We start from the raw sequence: 18,454 nt of genomic DNA, 5'->3' as shown, positions 1-18,454 counted from the left end.
CTGCACAATAGCCGTTTCTCCGGAGCCCCACAATGGCTATTGTATTCTGTCACTGACCTTTAGGCACCTTCAAATGCATATTGACACAGTATGTTGGGGTCATTGGAGCTATTGTCTCAGTGCACCACAGGGAAAGGAGAATTTTGCAATTTCATGGAGAGCTTTAAAATTTGATACAATGATGACAGCAGTGATATCTCTTAATTAGAGAGTGAGAGAAACGCTGAAGTATTTTTCTGGTGCTTCAGGTGAATTCCAGCCTGCACACCTACCACAGTTCCCACAATGGTCCCTTCCCATCAGGGAAAGAAGATATTAATCAGGGGCATTTGGTCTGCTTTTCTGTTGTTTCCAGGGGAATTTATTTCGTATTTTTGACCTGATGGTGCCATATGGCCAGCCTCCCTTAGCTTTCATGGATTCTGCCTGGATGAACATCTTGGCAGGATGGATCCTTTCATCCTGTAAGTGACAAATGCCCTTTTAGACAGAGTGTATAGTTGGAACTGGTGGTATGCAGGAGACTGGGATCTGGAAGTGTAGTTCAGACTCTACTCTTCAAAAATCAGTGGACATTGTCTCTGTGATAACAGCTATGCTTCATTTTAGTTCTTCCATGTCTTAACATCTAAGGTATTTCTGTTTTCTTACCAGTCTGTGACAGCTAAAGAGTGCAAACAAGAACTTTGGGAGCAGAGATGTCAGATACTCGAAGTACATTTACTGTAGTAAATCCAAGCATCTTCTAAAAGCTTACATTTATTTTATTGTAGCCCTCCCATTCTTTAAAGCTGTTTTGAGAAAATACTTCAGCAGTCAGCACATAAAGGAGCATCATTTTAGACCTTGTATAGGGCATTTTGTCTACAGAGAATAAATAAATTGCGGGCTTGTATTTCCAAAGAGTGTCCCTGCTTGAAGATAGAGAGATGGTTTCTGTTCCATAAGTCTTGCAGTTGCTTGGTTCATTTTTATCCCTTGGGATCCTATTATAGAACAAATTATCAAATATAGCTAAACTTCACAACCTTGAGTCTCTGAAGGTAGCCTTGGGTAATGGCTTGCACTTCTGACAGTGGAGGAAGAAATCTAACAGACCTTTCGCAAAACTACTTGTCATTAAAAAGAAATGGAAAATTTACTTCACAGCATTGCTGATTGCAATTCTAGCCTAGCGCTGCGCACCGTGTGCCGGACAACAGCCAGTTTCTGCACACAATCCCTCTACCCAAAAACTTTCTATCTGAAGGATGTAATATTTGGTATTTGTGTGTGTGCTTGAGGTAAATGTGCAGCAAATGCTATAAAACGCACAAGCTCAGATGTGTTTCTTCAGTAACGCAGGCTGAACTTTTTTTTTTTTCACATTAATTGGAAGGGTGCTGTTATATTGCTTTCATTCCTCTGTATCAGAAACCCTTGTGGAACTTTGAAACCTCCCATGCACTGCCACTGCAGTTGCCCATTGTGAATTTTGTGGTCTATCTTCAAACACCAAGGTGATACTTTTACCTTAACACATGAAGAGAAGTGACCCCCTTCTGGGAGGGAGACGCGAATGGGTGCAGCCGTGTGATGCAGGATGTGCAGGGGAGCAGGCTCTGGGAAGAGCTGTTAAACCACTGCCTTGTGCCTCCGTTCTCCCCGCGGTAAATCTGCGTCAGGTAGTAAACAAGGCAGTAATGATGAGTGCTTCTCTTGCAATGGGCTGGGATCTGAAATACCTCCTCAGACCCTTGTGCTTCCCAGCAGAGGGTTTTAGCCATAGGGCCTGGTTTGTTACTTTGGAGGCGTTTCTCTGTTGAGGGACAGGATTCTCCTGGAAGAGACAGGGCAGCACTTCGATTGCTGCCTTCTCTGCATGGGATATTTGTACCTTTGCTGTCCCACTGTAACTGCACTGTTTCTTTCAAAAGGCGCATGATCACTGCCTGGGTGGATTTGAAAATGGAGATAATCTTTGCAGTATGTCAGGTCCTTACTCTGCTGAATGAGTTGAAGCCCTGTTGGATGGGGAGGGATTTCATAGGATCTTTATTACCGAAAGCTCAGGTTCTACCTAGATCCACCTCTAGTCATGGCAGTTTTGTGAGGTTTCCTGCCATGCACGTTGAGATTTTCCAAAAGAAAAATGAAGGGAGTTGGTATGTCTACTCACAGCCCGTATTTTGTTTGGTTCCTTTGCAGAAGGAGAAGAAGAGCGGGCTGCTGAAACTTCTGGCAGGAGCATCAACAAAAAAGAAGTCACGCTCCCCACCATCCGTGTCCCCCACCCATGACGCCCAGGCAGCCATCGAAGGAGTCCTGCAAGGGGCAGTGGGACCCGAGCTCTCCTCCCTCTCCAGCCACGGCAGGGCCGGCTCATGCCCTATCGAGAGTGAAATGCAGGGAGCCATGGGGCTGGAGCCTCTGCACAGGAAAACAGGCTCCTTGGATTTGAATTTTTCCATCCCTTCTCCTGCCAGGCAGCCCCTGTCTTCCATGGCAGCTATTCGGCCAGAGCCCAAGCCTTTGCCCCGGGAAAGGTAAGCTGTGGATCTCCTGAGGTCACCTGCATCCTCAGGGAGCATTTGGAGGAGGGCTGCAAGTTTAACTTGCTCAAGGGTTGTTGCAGTTCTGCTGCTCTGTGGGTTGACTGTAGGTGGCTTAGCTGTCTTTTAGGAAGACGGGGCTTACATGCATCTGGCCATTGAAAATTGTTTGACACACAGTGCAGGTTTGATGTTCATTGGTTAAAAAAATGGTGAGCAGCACCTGTCCATGACACCATACAGCCCTGGTCTAAATCTGAAGGATAGCAGTGCTTTCTGAGCCCAAAGGGTTGTTGGCAAATGCCACTTTTTAAGTGGGATCCCTGTGTTTTAGTAAACTTACGGAGATGTCGTGTGGCGCTTCCTGCCTGGGGGCAACAGAGTCAATGTGTTTGCTCCTCAGGGACCTTTCTGGCAGGTTCTGCAATACCAAAGACTGTTTCAAATTCTCCTTGTTTAGGATACTTACAGTCATCTTCAGTGACCTGTTACCAAAAATGTAGCTTGTTTCTAGAGACAAATGAACGTACCAATGGTTCTGGACTTCATTGCAGCAGCCTGCTCTGCACCTTGGTACCTTAGAGTAACTGACCTTACAAACCCAAAAAGAATAGAGTAGGAACACCAAAATACAAAAGCAGATGGAGAGAGAGATAACTGACTGGAAACAGGGGTACAGAAAAGAGCTAGGTCTCCATGTGCAGAGTCATACTGGCTTCAGGTAAATATCTTCTACAACACTGCAGTTTAAGGACTGGGAAGGGAACAGATGATGCACTGGTACGATGCTATTGAAATGCTTTCCACTCAAAAAGTGACTGAGGAGAACATGTTTTTTACAAAAGCATCAGAGTTTTCGAAAAGCACTTTAGAGTACTCTCTGGAGTTGATATTTAAAACACTTTTGGGACAATAGTAAAGTTCCAGAAGTTTGAAAGAAACTGTTTTTGTTTGAGTGTATGAAAGAGGCTGAAGGGAATGGACTGGGCAAGCCACATGACCCTGAATCCAGTTGGGGTCTTGGAGCAGATGATGCAGGGGATAAGAAGGGCTGCGGCAGGGCAGTTCGTACCTTACACAGTGTTTTACTGAATGCAGGCTAAAATTCGGTTGTGAAGGTAACAACGACACCGTAACATACTCCAACTCTTCTAAGGTATCTGTTTGTTACCATAAAATGTCTTGCTGAGTAAACTGTACACAACCGACAGAGCAGATTTAAGTGGATTGAAAACTGATCCACTGGCATCAGATCTAACTCTAGATTAGAAATCACTAGAAAATGATTGTGTGTGTGTGTATGTAGCCCAACAGGAGTTGGGTCTTGGACCTGTGCTGTCCAGCATAAAGTCTTTGCTGTTGCAAAACAGAGGGCTGAAGGGGGAGGTCGGTGATGAAGAGGGCAGACCCGTTGGTACAGAGCTAATTCAACGCATTGGCAAGGAGAGCACAGAGTAACAGTATATTTCAGAAGAGTCAAATCTGAGGCAAAGTGGAGCGGCCTCAGAAAAGCGTCGTAAGAACAACGGAAGATTTAAAACAATATACTTGCAGTGAGTGACACAGGGAGCTGTGGTACACCTGGTAAAGACTTGGTAACCGTCTGTAAGGGACTGCAGACAGGACAGACATGGGAATATTTTTACTTTAGATTGGGCATTTTGTCTAAAAGAGATGCTGTTGATCAAGTGCAGCCTTTAAACTTGAAGCAGAAATAAATACAGGGAAGTCCTTCAGCATGGTGATGAAGGCAGTGAGAGCAGACTATCACAGTAGTCTCTTGTCCTTAAAATCCATGGAAAAGCAATTTAGTAAAAGGAGTGAAAAACCAGTCCCTGTTTAGGCACACTTAATTTGGTCTACATCAGTTTAGATTAATGCTATAAGAAAAGCTAAATCAATATAAACCAGATTTAGCACCAGTGTAACTAAATCAGTGGAATGCTGCACCTTTAGTTAAATGTAGCCATGAAAAGAAGCTGGGAAGAACATCCCCTAACATCCCCGGAGCTGGCTGTTGAGGTGCTGCTGCCAAAGCTTTACTGTAGAGAAGTCCAGGCATATTATTTAATATGCCAGAGCTAGTCCCATATCCTACAAATTTCTCAGTTCACCTCAGGATGGTCCGGATAGTGAAACATTTAACTGATGACCATTTTAAGTGGCAGAAGAGAGCCAGAGGGACATGGGTTAGTTGTGTCTGCTCAGCCGTGCTGGAATCAGGAGTAAATAGATTTAGACTGCTAAAACTGAGTAAATACTTCCAATTGCAGTATGTAGTGGTAAGGAACTCACTCTGATTTTAAACATTTTAATTCCTGAGTCTTAAATCCGAAAATAAGCTATAATTGAAGTAGCCCTAATTATACACAGCAGGCAAGATTTTCTAATTGATTTATGAATTAACTTCCATATCATTGGTGTATCTGAATTTCTTAACTGGTCATATGGGTTTTTTCATGCCCATAATGGGAAATATTAATTACCTTCATGCACTAGGAAGGATAATGCTTAGTCCTGGAATCATCTGAGCAGATACATTAAACACTTGTCTCCTAGAAATTCATCCCACATCCATCTGTGCTCATTAAATCATCAAATTGCTCAGAAGTACCAAATTGTATTTTTTTTTTAATAAATTACGGTTTTCAAACCACTTGTTCTTTTCACATCTGGCAATGGAGGAACTCGCATTCAATCTCACTCCGCTCTGTATTTTGCTTGTTTGCATTTTGGTGCATTTCATCCGCACAGTAGGAGCAATCCTGTGAGAAAGAAAAGGAAGGAGAGGGAAAAAAAGGTTAGATAAACAGATTCAGATGCTGGATGAAATTTTAAAAAGCTGCAAAGCATTTCAGTGCACTTAGCTGTACTTGGCTTTCTGTCTCCCAACGCCCATCTGTGCGCACAGAGACAGCACTGAGAGGTTGGACGAAGTAGCACATTCCTTAATATTTACGGCATTCGAAATGAGGCTGACGCAGGAGCAGAGCACCGCTACTTCTCCCACAGAGGTTGGCTTGCGACTCCAGCACTTGCCACGACCAGGCTACCGATCGAAGCCGAGCGGTCGTACCGCTGGCCGTGTCGGAGGTGCATTAAAAGGCTGGGGTTGCTGGCGGCTCGACGCTGAGGATGTAAGGGAAGAATTGCCTGTTCCGCTGTCGGTCAGACAGGAGGGTGAAGTGAGCTTCGCCCTCTCGGAGAGGCTGCTAATGTTTATGCTCTCGTTCATTTTTTGAGCGTGGGGAGAGCGTGGAAAACAATTATTTTATCTTATTCTACTTGATATTCCAAAACCTGGTTATGGATGGCTGGATTACAAAGGAAATTGCTCCTAGGTCTCCTGTCATTTAGCCTTGATATTTAACTGGTTTGCTGGGGTAGTTAATGCCCATCTCTGCCTTCTGGGTGTAGTTTCCAACTATTAGTTTATAAAACCACCTTCTTTCAGCTGCTTTCTGCCATAAAGCATCCAGCAGCCCGAGCAGCAGAGCGGAGAAATTTCCCAGGTGGTGTCCTTGTCACTTCGTGTCGCAGTGATTAACGGTGAAGCGCATACCCCATCGGGTTGGGCATGCCCCACATGCCCTTCTCCACCCACTGCTCCCTCCAGTTTCTGCTGCTGCAAGAAACAGGACCAGTACAGGGATGCGCGGTGGTGAGGCAGGGCCTGGACCAGAGACTTGCCCACATCCCGCCGACACTGTCGGTTCACGTGGGAGAGGGGTGCGCTCTCTGCCTAGCAGTGCCAAAACAAAATACTTTCCTTGCCACCCCCTTCAAGAAAAGATGACTGTACATTAGGCAAAAGAGGAGAGTGGAGTGTGCATGTGTGTGTGCGTGAGTCATGTTCCCCTCGCTGCCTGGCACTGTTCCCAGGTGCGAACCTGAGTAAAACATGTCACGCGTTGTTGACTCTTTTATAGTAGCTGGCACTAATTCTGCCGTGTTATATTCTGTCAAAGCAGTCGTATCCAGACTTACTGTCACGACTGGCGCATCTGTGCCATGTTTCTCTGGTTTTCGTGGAGCCCTCAAGCAAGTTGTAACCACCACGGTGCTGCAGAATAAGATGGGAGCAGAGAGTTTGACCTTTAAAATAGACCCCCTCCGTGGTTCTGTGTATCCTTCCTACAAATCACTGCCACGTTAGAAATTGAGCTCCCAATTCAAGGAAGCATTCAAGCATGTGCTTAACGCCCATTGACTTCAATTTTGCTGCGCACATATATCTTCTTTGCCAAAAGGCAAAGCAAAGAAAGGGTTTGGTTTTTTTCTTTCCTGGAAAGTGATACTAGAGAAATGACCCCAGGAGTAAGTTCTGACTGAACAGTGACATGTATGCACATGGTTAAGTGCTTCTCTGACTAGGGATACCTGCCTTAGGACTCAGAAACTAGAATTAACCATCTCAGAAATTGAATCCTGCAATATTTCCAGCAGAAGGGTAAAAGATCCAACTGAGATTTGTTCTTCTAAGGCTGCTGACTCAGACACTGTAATATGGTGAAGCGGATTCTGGCTTGTAGTGTGCAGAGGTGCTTTGCAGGTCTCTGCAATCTGCCAGTAAAAGGGTGGAGAAACAGAGCTCCAACGATAAGCTAGACAGTTCTTTGTCACCGGTTATTTATCCCTACACAAAACAAACTGTGTATCCCTAACACACAAGGGACCTGTTGGAGTCACAGGACCGGACTCCTGAAACCTGCCCTTAGTGCATGATACTTTGACAAACAGAAACTTGCATTAAGCATCCAAATTCAAGCACTTTAAATGGGACCGGATTGGGGGTTAGCCCTGCAGACCTAAGTTGCCTCATTGTACATTTGTTTTCTTAAGTTTCTCTAGCTCCATCAGTGCCCTGGGTGCACATGTTTACTCAGTGAGCAGATACTCAGTATTTTGGGGGTTTTTAGCTCAGCGTGCAGGCCTGAGCCCAGCCCTTCGTTACTGGTCAGTTCTGATCAATACTGTTCAATGCCTGTCTGTGCATGCTGACAGAGAGCATGCATGAGTAATTTAGACCAGACAACGGACTCCTACGCAGCTGGGGTGCATGAGATGAGTCTGACTCTGTGGAAAGTGTGGCACGAGGCTTTGCAGCTGGAGGAGTCAGAGAAGCCACTTTCCCCGCACCTACGCTCCTCCGTGAGTTTCGCTGTGGTCACTCGCTAGAGATCTTCCAACCTCTGCCAAAGGTGGGGTGGGTTCTGCAGCCACACGTTTCTTCCATGTGAGAGTCTGGACTCACGTCCAGAGCAGGACATCTTGTGCATTAAATGAGACAGGCATCCTGTGGGAAAAATAGTATGGAATCATATAACGAAAGATTATATTGCATGGAAGCAAAAACGAAGTCATGGGCAATTTTAGTTGCCTGTTTCTTCATCTCAGATCCATGGGTGTGAAACATTCCTCTTCTGTTAAGGCAGTAGGTGCATCTACATAAATGACATTTTTAATCATTTTGCTTTTTTAAAGGAATCAAAACCAGAACTTCGGTCGTGTAACATCTGTTTGAGGTTAGGAGTCTTAGCTGCACCTTCCAGATGTCAGCAGCAGTACCAAAGGAAGAGCTGGGTGGAAGAGGTGTTTCTTTTGACTGCGAGGACAGTGCTGTGAAGACAGTGGGATTCCCAGGTCTTTGCTGACAGCAGAGGGACAGTGATGATGGACCCATTCCCAGCGCTCAGTGAGCTAATTGCTGCCAGGGTCCCTGTCCCACCCTCAGCCCCAGTGCCAGCCTCTACCCATGCAGTCTCCTGCTCCACGGGATGTCATGTCCCAGTCCCAGGCTCCCTCCCACCAAGGCTCTTTGGTCTCCCAGACTCAGCTCAGCCCAGCTGCCCCCTCAGCAGCCATACCCACACCTTCTGTCAGGGCTTCCCATTTTCATCATGGTCCCATTTCTCCCTTGGCTCTCAGTTTTTCTCCCGCCAGCCTCTCTCTCCTTCTACTCCCACCCTCCCCTTACCCCACTCTCCAACTCCCTGAGAATTCCCTGCCCAGACAAACACTGTCCTCGCTGATACTACTCGCAGCCTCTCCTCATGTATTATTTTCTCCTGAGCACCAAGGACCCTTCCCAGGCCACTGCCCATCACAGACAGTGCCCTCCGGGGATGAAGTGCCCAACCCAAGGATGCTGCAGCAGCCAGCAGTGGGGAAGTCTAACATCAGATGTTGGATTGATTCTTGTCTGAGATGTTGGATTGAGATCCCCTGAGAGAAAAACATGAGAGGAGCCCGTTGTTGGGAAAGGAAGAGAAATACAACCTCTGAGGTCCCACAGAGCTAGGACATCTTGGAGAATGAATCAGCAGAGATTTTACCTTCAGTGCTCTACAAGCCTCTACTAAGCATATGCCATTTTGGGGTGGTTTGAATGCTTTTAACCTGGCCAAAAGCAGTGATTTTCTGAAGGATCACCATCCTTGACAGATCAATGGTGCCACAGGACAGGTCTTTGCTCCCAAGTATGGGAACCCGAGAGCAATTTGTGGAAGCCCTCACCTGGGTCCTGCCGGTGCTGCAAAAACCCTCACATTATTCCTGGAGGTGATGAGACCATTTGGGATGAATGTGGGACCCTCAGCCTGACACAGCCAACTGCTGTGGAGAGTTTGGGCCAAAATGGTTAACATTTGGCAGAATTACAACTATCTGAGAGCATGATTTACAAAGAAAATATCAAACATTGTTAATAATAGGCGGAGGTGGTTGCCACACTTGTCATCATGATTGTTGCCCAGCTAATTAGCATTTTTTAAAATTGGTAATTTAGAGGTGTAATGTGGCACAGACAAAACTGAGAGGGCTCTGACATCTGTCTGAAATGCCAGAAAGCAGTTTGGTGTAAGAAAACCTACAATTTTATAGTAGCTTCTCAAAGAGGGGACAAAAGGGGAAATGAAAAGGGGAGCTATAAATAGAAGTGTACAGGACTGCCTTTTTGGGAGTGAGGGAGGATGTCTGGGAGAAGAGATCTTTTCTGCCAAAAAAATATGACTAAGATATGTATTTGCAATTCAGTTCCAGAGGATAAACTAGGCTGAGATGCCACCTGGAGGTCCAGAGGGGTGACACTGCAGCCATCCGTGGTGCCGGCAACCCCATGCCGGCAGTGGTGCTGGGCTGCTGCCGGCTGCGGCCCTCACCGGGCTGACTCTTCCAGGCCCTGCTTCAAAAGCCTCTCAAGGGAAAACGCATAACATCTTTTTCCATCTCTCACGGGGAATTCCTTAACTGATTTACAAGGTCTTTCGTATCCAAGATTTCGTTACTCTATCTAAACCACTTTGGTGCTATCCTATGAGGTACCATAGGTAATTAAAGTTAAACCATAGCATTTGGGCTTCCTTAAATGGGAAAAAGTACTTCATTTGGTAATGCAGTGACTGAGTTTTATTTTTCTAAATCTCTAAGAAGATGCTGTGTAGAACCCCTTTTCTGACGATGGGCATATTCCTGTTGAGTGTTGTCACCTCCCTCCTCATGTGAACCGTTTCGGGACTAGCAGTTCATCACTCCTAGGATGTAGTCTGGCTTTAAAGGGTTGGCTCTGTGTTTAAGGTGTGACAAGAGGAGTTGGCAGTCCTGGCTGGGTCTTTAGGGTGACCCTACCCAAGAAACCACCTTTTTCTGTGTTTCTGTTTCCCGATCTGCCAAAAGGGTCCGTGAGTACCTCCATACCATGCAACTAATGTTGGGGTCCAACCTTCTTCTTTCTCAAAGGCTCTTGAGATCCTGGTGCAGAGATCCAATGCACTGTGGTTGCGCATAGAGTTGTGAGATCTGAAACTTGGCATCATCTTAGCTAAAATTGTTCCACTCTTGATAATTTAATTAATCAACACTGCAGCAGAGCGTTTGAAATAATGTGTGCATTCATTTGCATAATGGCTATAATTGGCAAAGCTTCATAATATAAGTGTAGCAGTTCCACAGATGATAGCATGATAGACCGTTTTCCTGCAGCCAGCAGCACACATTTCAACTGCTATTACTTGCTTTTCCACGGAGGAAGGAAGTGACAACTAGATTTATTGACCAAGGGATAGAGATGACTGGCAGATTTTTGATCGCACTTGAACACATATATTTTCTACATGACTGTGTTGCTGTGTCAAAATAAAAAGGCCGCAGCCAGGTTTTAGAGCAGAACCCCCACTCCAAATGGAGTTTAATGCTTTTCCAAGTAATGGGATGTTTGGCCATGGAGATGTCCAAACACAGAGCCAAAGCTGGTATTTTCACCGTCATGTCAAAGTGGAGTCCCTAGTTTCAGAACTGCAGTCACTGGGTACCTGAGCAACGTCTGCAAAGAAAATTAGTGAGTGCCACTGGAGAGCCCCTTGCTTTGGTACCACCTCACTGGGAATGGCCTCAGGGAGTGGTCCAGACCCTCCAGGGCATGTTGATGTTAGTCCTCAAGGACAGGATATTACTTTAAATAAATACTCACCTTGTAACAAACATGACTGAGGCATCAGTGGCCATGCAGTGGTTGTGGAAATATTAATCCTCAGGAGATGGACTTTAGGTAATCAATTGGCATCTTTTAACTGTCTTACTATATTCATTACTTTGCAATTAGCAAGGCAGTTATTGACTCTTAAGCAAATGCCAGATGACTGCAAAAGTACATATGCTGAAGAAAAAAACCCAGTGCAGCAGAAATATATTCCCTGCTCTGCGCACGAATGCGTTGATATAAAAGGGCGCAGTCTGTGCTCTCGGGAGGACGCCTGCTGATAAGCCTGAGTGCAGAATAGCTGTATCAGGATCAGACCCGTCATTACTTCATTGAAATGAAGTGACACTTGAAAACTAAGTTCTCAGAGAGCCCTGTGAATGGTTCAGGACAGGAGCTCCCTGTTGGTTTGGAGAGTGTTTTGAAAGTCATTTCATACCTCTCCATTTTAGCTTTGCTTCCAGGCTTGAAGAACCCAAAGTACATTCTCAAGAAACATAATAATAAGAAAAATGTGGACTGCTTTAGCTAACCTCTGCCGATATCACAGGCAGTTGGTGGGAACAGTGCAAACCCAGTGTTTTTCATCATCAGTGGACGAGGGAAGAGCTATGAATGTCATCTGTCTGGACTTCAGTAAGGTCTTTGATACGGTCCCTCACAACATCCTTCTCTCTAAATTGGAGAGGGATGGATTTCATGGGTGTACTGTTTGGTGGATGGGGAATTGGTTGGATGGTCACATCCAGAGGGCAGTGGTCAATGGCTCGATGTCCAGATGGAGGTCAGTGATGAGTGGTGTCCCGGGGACCTGGACAGGCCTGAGAGGTGGGTCTGTGTGAACCTCATGAGGTTCATCAAGGCCAAGTACAAGGTCCTGCACATGGGTTGTGGCAACCTCCGGTATCAATGCAGGCTGAGGGATGAAGGGGTTGAGAGCAGCCCTGCCGAGAAGGACTTGGGGGTACTGATGGGTGAGAAGCTGGAAATGACCCAACAATGAGTGCTGGCAGCCCAGAAAGTCACGCATATCCTGGGCTGCATCCAAAGCAGGGTGACCAGCAGGTCGAGGGAGGGGATTCTGCCCCTCTACCGCGCTCTGATGAGACCCCCCTGCAGTCCTGCCTTCAGCTCGGGGGTCCTCAGCACAAGAAGGACATGGACCTGTTGGAGCGAGTCCAGAGGAGGCCACAGAGATGATCCGAGGGCTGGAGCACCTCTGCTGTGAGGACAGGCTGGGGGGGGTGGGGGTGTTCAGCCTGGGGGAGAGGAGGGTAGAGCAGCCTTCCAGTACCTAAAAGGGGCTTATGAGAAAGATGGGGAGGGACTTTTTAGTAGGGCCTGGTAGATTCAGACTAGATATAAGGAAGAAATTTTTTTATTACGAGGGTGGTGAGGCAGTGGAACAGGTTGCCCAGAGAAGTTGTGGATGCCCCATCCCTCGAAACATTCAATGTCAAGTTGGATGGGGCTCTGAGCAACCTGATCAAGTTGATGTCCCTGCTCACTGCAGGAGGGTTGGACTAGATGACCTTTAAAGGTCCTTTCCAGCCCAAACCATTCTATGGTTGTATGATTCTATGATTTTTGGATGAAGCAGATGCAGTGCTGAATGAGATGTGCCACAGCAGAGGCAGATGCAGCGCTGGGAGAGAGCAGCTGAGTCCCTGGCGCAGGCCCGGCGCACGGCCGGGAGCAGGGACCACCGCGAGTAGTCCAGCCCTTTGACAACACCTTCCTGCTTTCACGGTCTGGCTCCAGGGTACGTCCTGGTCAAGTCTCCAGTCAAGCTGCCCAGAATTCTCCCTGTCATACTGAGTTTTAGTAGAAAACATAGCTGCATCGGATATAACTGGTGCACAAAAATGTAACTTACTGATGTTTCCAAAAGTATTTTTCCCCAGGATTTCTGGTTCTGGTGCCTGGCTGCTCCCAACAGGCGCAGGCTCGACCGCTGGCTGACCGGGTCTTTGTTTCTTGTCTCCAAAGGTACCGCGTCGTGGTCCCGTACCCACCGCAGAGTGAGGCTGAGATCGAACTGAAGGAAGGTGACATTGTGTTTGTGCACAAGAAACGGGAGGACGGCTGGTACAAAGGGACGTTGCAGAGGAACGGCAGGACGGGCCTCTTCCCCGGGAGCTTTGTCGAGAGCTTCTGAGGTCAGCTCACTGCTCTCTCAACTGGAGGAGCTTTCAGGGGAAACTGCATAGCACAAGAAGAGACAGCAAAGAGAAACTGGACTGATAACCACTGCCATTTTTATTTCCAAAGACTCCCCCCAGGCCCTTCAGTCTACAGCTCTGGAGACGCAGTGCCCCGCTGTGCTCCCGAGACCGCGTGCGGTGCATACAGTGGTATGTTGAAGTAGTGCCTTCCACCGGGAATCACAGACTGAAAGGACGCCCATCTGGACTGTACGTAACCTAAACTCCGGCTGTTAACCCTTTGTGTAAATTATAGAGAAGATATCTTTAAAAAAAAAAAGATTAAGAGGAAAGTTGTTATATTGCTGTAACTTATTTGTCAGAGCTGCAGTGTTCTTATTACTGGCCTATGCAAGATGGATTTGAGAGTTCAAGGAGGTGTGCTAGGAAGCTCTTAAACTGGGATTTCGTTTTTCCCGAGGGAAAAAGAGGGAGGGGAGGGTGGTGGAGAAAACCCCAGCTAAAGATCGGTGCATCGTCGTGCAAGAAAGAATGAGGAGTCCAAAATGTTAATGTCGTGCTTTCTATATACCTCAAAGATATGCTGCGCGAGTTTGTCAGTGAGTGTGTTAGTGCTGAGAGTCCCACACCATCCGGTGTCCTGGCGCTGCCGCCGCCGCCGGGGCGGTCCTGGAGGAAGTACGGCTCCACCATTAAACTGTGGTTATTTGAGCAGAATCCCTTTTGCCTGTCTTCTGCCCTTATTATATGCAGCATGGGTTTTTGTCCTTCAGTATCACTTTCCATTGCTTTTTTGTATGACGTACCTTTTTACTGTAAGAATTGCTCTACTTTATATATATTCCTACTAGATCAGACATTTCCACTTTTTCATACATCTGGTGCTATTTTTTTTAATTGTTAAAGATTTGGGTTGGTTAAACAGAGAGGCTGCAACAAGATTTGCATTCAACATGTGAAATTAGAAACATACCTGAAGATCGAGATCAGGCTGCTTGTTCATGCCTCGTAGAGGAAAAGAGAAAAAGCTGCTTGGTCACCGATGGATCTACGTGGGGGAGCGTGCCTGTGCAACACGCTCGCGCTCGCTCTCTCCTACGTATTTGGAGTGGCTGAAGACCCATGCTGAAGCACAGCGTTCTGTCTGGAGGGTGATAATTCCTCCAGAATTGGAAGTAATTCCCAGAGGAGTCATTTTAATTGACTTTTTCATGGCAATAAGAAGAACACTGCAGGTTCTAGCACACGCAGGGACCGTGGAGTTTTCCTCTGTCGTCGTATCACGGAGACGAGAGCTGATCTGTGACGGCTGTAATTAGCGTTATCGAAATGTGATTTCTTACTGTAGAAATGTACAGTTCTGGAGACTGTTCAATTTCTTAACGTGGTCAAGCTACAATACAAACCGTATCAGGCAATATAAGCTTCCATCTACCAGGGACTTAAAGGTGCAATAAATGTAAAGCGAGTTTAGCCAGTTATTCGTATGAAGCAGAATGAGAAAATAATTCCATAATGCGATTGTGAGAGTATTTAAAAAGCCATCGGCTCTTGAGGAATGAAACGTGATGAAAGGCTTTCCGTAGCTGGATCCATCCCTGGCCTGGGCCAGCGGCTGGCTGTTTGCCAAAGCCCGCGTGTGCTGGGCGTTTGAAAGCGTGTCGGAGGCACTGTAACCTGGAGATGATCTTATTAAAAGGAAGAGGCCCAGTGGGTGAACATCATTACTGCGTTACCAGTATTTCATACGCGAAGGTGTAAGTTCTGTTTTCGTTCAAGCCGTGTATATTAGTACATATCAAAACCCATGTAAGTGAGCGTTCCACTTTAAGTTGAGCTCTGTGGCTTTGTTCTCTGTAAAATAAGTTTCTTCTTGCTGTCACATGTAACAAAGCGATTCCAGAAACACAGTCCGTGGCCAAGTATAGCACCTTTAGACAGGGAGGCATCATTTTCAGGGTGTTTCTTTTTATACTTAACGTTGCCGCGTTTGTTCATATTCCAGATTGTAATGAGTCAGCCACTAAAAGTTTAGTTACTGTTGAGAGGAAATTGCCTTTTTATAACCAATAAGAGACTGAAGAAACGTCTTCTGGAAAGACTTGCTTGATGCTAGAGCCATATCTGTTCCACTTATTTGGTCCGGGTCAGAATTGGTATCGCTGCACCTCAAACAGTGAACTGCACAGTTAGCCAGTCACCAACGCCAAAACGCGTGTTATCGATTCCAATAAAAATTCTGGATTAGATCTGTCAGAGACGAGGAGATTTTCTTCTGACAAGTTACAGCGGTTAAAGCACTCTTAAAATTCTGTTCCATGGGTGTATTTACTACACTCAGAAAAACGAAACAGGATGAGGGCTTGCTTGCTGCCTGTTGTGTTTAGCCAGATCTCAAATGGTTCCAGATTTCCACCTTTTCATGCCTGACTCTAACAGGACAAAGTTGGTGTGTGACAAGAGGACAGAATACAGGCAGAGGTCATGTCATTAAATCAGTGCTTTAAAATATATTTTGCTGGGAGGATGATGGTTTTTTTAATGGACGACAACCCTTCCTGTCATACCTCCTGCACGAAAAAATAATACTGGGGGGGGATGTGTTTCTATTTTGATTACAGCTGTTTCTGGCCCCTGTCTATTGCTTATCATCGCAGTTTGGGTTACCGAGTAATCTTCTTGGACAAATCACTTCCATGCCAGGAGCACAAGTGCAGAACTTAATACAGCTCAGTGATACGAAAACGTGACCCAGTGCCACTCGGGAAGTCCTGGACGGAGAGAGGTTCGACTCGTACTGTGGTCATGGCAGGGAAAGGGAGAGGAGGGGGCATCTGCATCTCCTACGACAGGGCGGGGAAAAGACAAGACTCCTTCTGGTGGCCTCAGTTTGTAAAATGCCAGGTTTGCTCTTCTAGAAATGGGTTCAAGTAATTGAACAATTCCTTTGAACTTTGCACAGCTCAGAAAATGTTTTTGTTACACATGAATGTTAACGTGATTTAGGAAATGTTGGCGGATATGAGTACAAATGAACTACAATGACTGTGTTTCTGATTCTTTAAATAAAATAAACATTAAGGCAACTTGACTGAGGCTTCTCTCTGTATTAGATGGCAAAGTGAACAAGCCTTGTAAGTGGCTCTGAGGTTCGCAGAAGAAAACAGGGAAGACCCCTCTGCAAATCCGTGGTTTTTGAGCAAACTCTGCATCTCCTTTGCTTTCAGTAGTAATTCCCACATAAAGAAAGGCCACTGAAAGGTAAGAGATGCCTGAGCAGAAGTCAGAATCTCTTTCTGGATCTTCTTTTGGCAGATCTGAGATTCTTCAAAATCTCCAGAAGGTAACAACTTACCTGTCCAGAGAAGGTGTGTAGGTCCAGAGAAGGAGCGCGGGGACAGGCTGGGAGGAGGGACTGGGGTGGCAAGGGCAAGGCTGTGGCAGAGGCTGGCAGGGGATGCGGCAGCAGAAGCGTTCACAAGGAAAAGAGCAGCCCCTGATCCTGCCAGCGGGCTTCGGGGCTGCTCTGAGGTCGCCTGGTGGGTTGAGCAGGTTTGTGGGCAGAGGAAGATCCCTTCCTCCTGCCCCGGGTGGGCTTGGGCATGGTGCCGGCAGAGTCCACATGTCCTCCAGGCTACGTACAGCCAAGGAAGCGGGAGAGAAGGAAGGAGCAGGTTGTACCTTGGGCATCCGAATGCCCCCCTGACCCAGGTGAGGGGTGTAAGCCCGTTTTTGCAGGCAGCCTGAGCTTCCCATTCAGTGTCTGGAGCGGGGGCATGCCCTGGGGCTGGCTGTGTTTGCCTTGCTTGGGCTGGGAGATGCCTTTGAGGAAGAGGCACCTGCAAATGGTGATTCACTGCCCTGGTTGGGAGCGCGTAGAGCCGGGAGGAGCCAGGCTCAGCTCCCTCACCCAGGCATCTTTATCATGAGCTTGCTCCAGCGAGGCGACACGAGTCTCTCTTTGCCTCAGCCGGATGGTGAGTCAAAATTCTGAAATGCGGGAACAGCAAGAATTTGAATGTGGGCAGGTGACACCTCTCCCTCCGCTTGGCCTGACAAGCAGCGTGGTGCAAAACGCTGCACAGAGGAGACGGCCAGCTCTTTCCAAGCCGGTCGGTAGCGCCGGTCCCCTCCATGCTTCACCAGATCCTGCTCCTCCGGCACCTCTCCGGGCCGCGGTGCCAGCACACGCCGCACACCTCGCTCAGCCTTCGCCACCCTTTGCTCCTGCACCAGCGCCTGATAGGAATCCCAGTCCTGTTTTGAAAGAAAAATAATCATCGTAAAATTGTTACACGGCTTGACAAGTCCTAAACACTCGTGGAGAGCAGAACCACCTGGACAACATCTGCAGGGCTTTCCTGCGGCCAAAAGCTCTTCCTGACATCAGCAGCTCCCTATAACACGGTGAACCTGGCAGCTACGCGGCTCGGCTGGTCGGTGCCAAACCAAATAAATGAGCTGTACGAGCAGGGGAGCCAAGAGGTGATACAGTCTGGAGAAGGCCCTGTCCTCGTGTCCCAGCCTTTCATGTAGCAAAAATAACTTTCCAAGCGATCACAGATGTATTTCCAATCACTGGGGTGCGGGTGTTTCCCCTCCCCTCAGAAAATTACTTGATTTTTCTCAGCCACCGAGGAGCACCACTTGCCCCACAGTGCCGCGGAGGGGTCACGAACCGGGCCACCAAGGGGCTTGTGCCGGGGGGGTCCTCTCGCTCCCTACCCCTCCCAGCAGCATGCTGCGGCAGACGGTCTCTGCATCCCCCCGTGTTTATAGGTACAGCTCTGTTGCAGGTGACCCCATCCCCGCTCTCTTCTTTACTCCCACCCTGCGGAGACCCCGGCAGCACCAGGGAAAACCGGCCGGCATCCCGCTGACTTGGCAAGGGACTCACCGAAAGCCGTTTCCAACACAAATGGCTCTTTCGCACCGGCCGAGAGGCGACGTGGTGTTTTTGCAAAGGCAAAAGAAACGATCTTGTGTGCAGGATCATGAGCTTTGCAGCCTCCTGTGTGCACAAATACATGCGTGTGTGTGGAAAAACCCACGAGCGAGGGGTGCGGCCGGGGAGCGGGGTTGCCCCGGTGGTACCTGCCCACCCCTCTCAGACAGGGCACTGGAAAGGGGGGGCTGGGTTTTTAGTTAAGGGTGAGTGTCCTTGGGGGAAATGCCATGCCTGGGGAAACTTCAGGCTTGGTTGGTGCCATCGGTGCTGCACCCCAGCAAAAGACGGGGTGAGCGATGGGGGAGCTGCCCCCCGTGGCGGGGGTGCTGTCGCC

General features: G+C 47.5%; 1 protein-coding gene across 1 annotated transcript; it reads left to right on the top strand.

Moving 5' to 3' along the window:
• Positions 1–2,187: 2,187 nt before the first annotated feature.
• LOC104163103 (SH3 domain-containing RING finger protein 3-like) lies at positions 2,188–13,486 on the top strand (the record flags this gene model as incomplete). Its single annotated transcript, XM_009701991.1, has 2 exons — positions 2,188–2,525; positions 12,997–13,486. Coding segments are annotated over 2 exons (507 nt in total), but the record flags the coding sequence as incomplete, so codon positions are not given.
• Positions 13,487–18,454: the final 4,968 nt, after the last annotated feature.

The sequence above is a fragment of the Cariama cristata genome, unplaced genomic scaffold, assembly GCF_000690535.1.
Source record: "Cariama cristata isolate BGI_N322 unplaced genomic scaffold, ASM69053v1 scaffold8556, whole genome shotgun sequence".
Classification (NCBI taxonomy): domain Eukaryota; kingdom Metazoa; phylum Chordata; class Aves; order Cariamiformes; family Cariamidae; genus Cariama; species Cariama cristata.
Note: the sequence above shows the minus strand (reverse complement) of the source record. Positions and strands in the feature narration are given on the sequence as shown.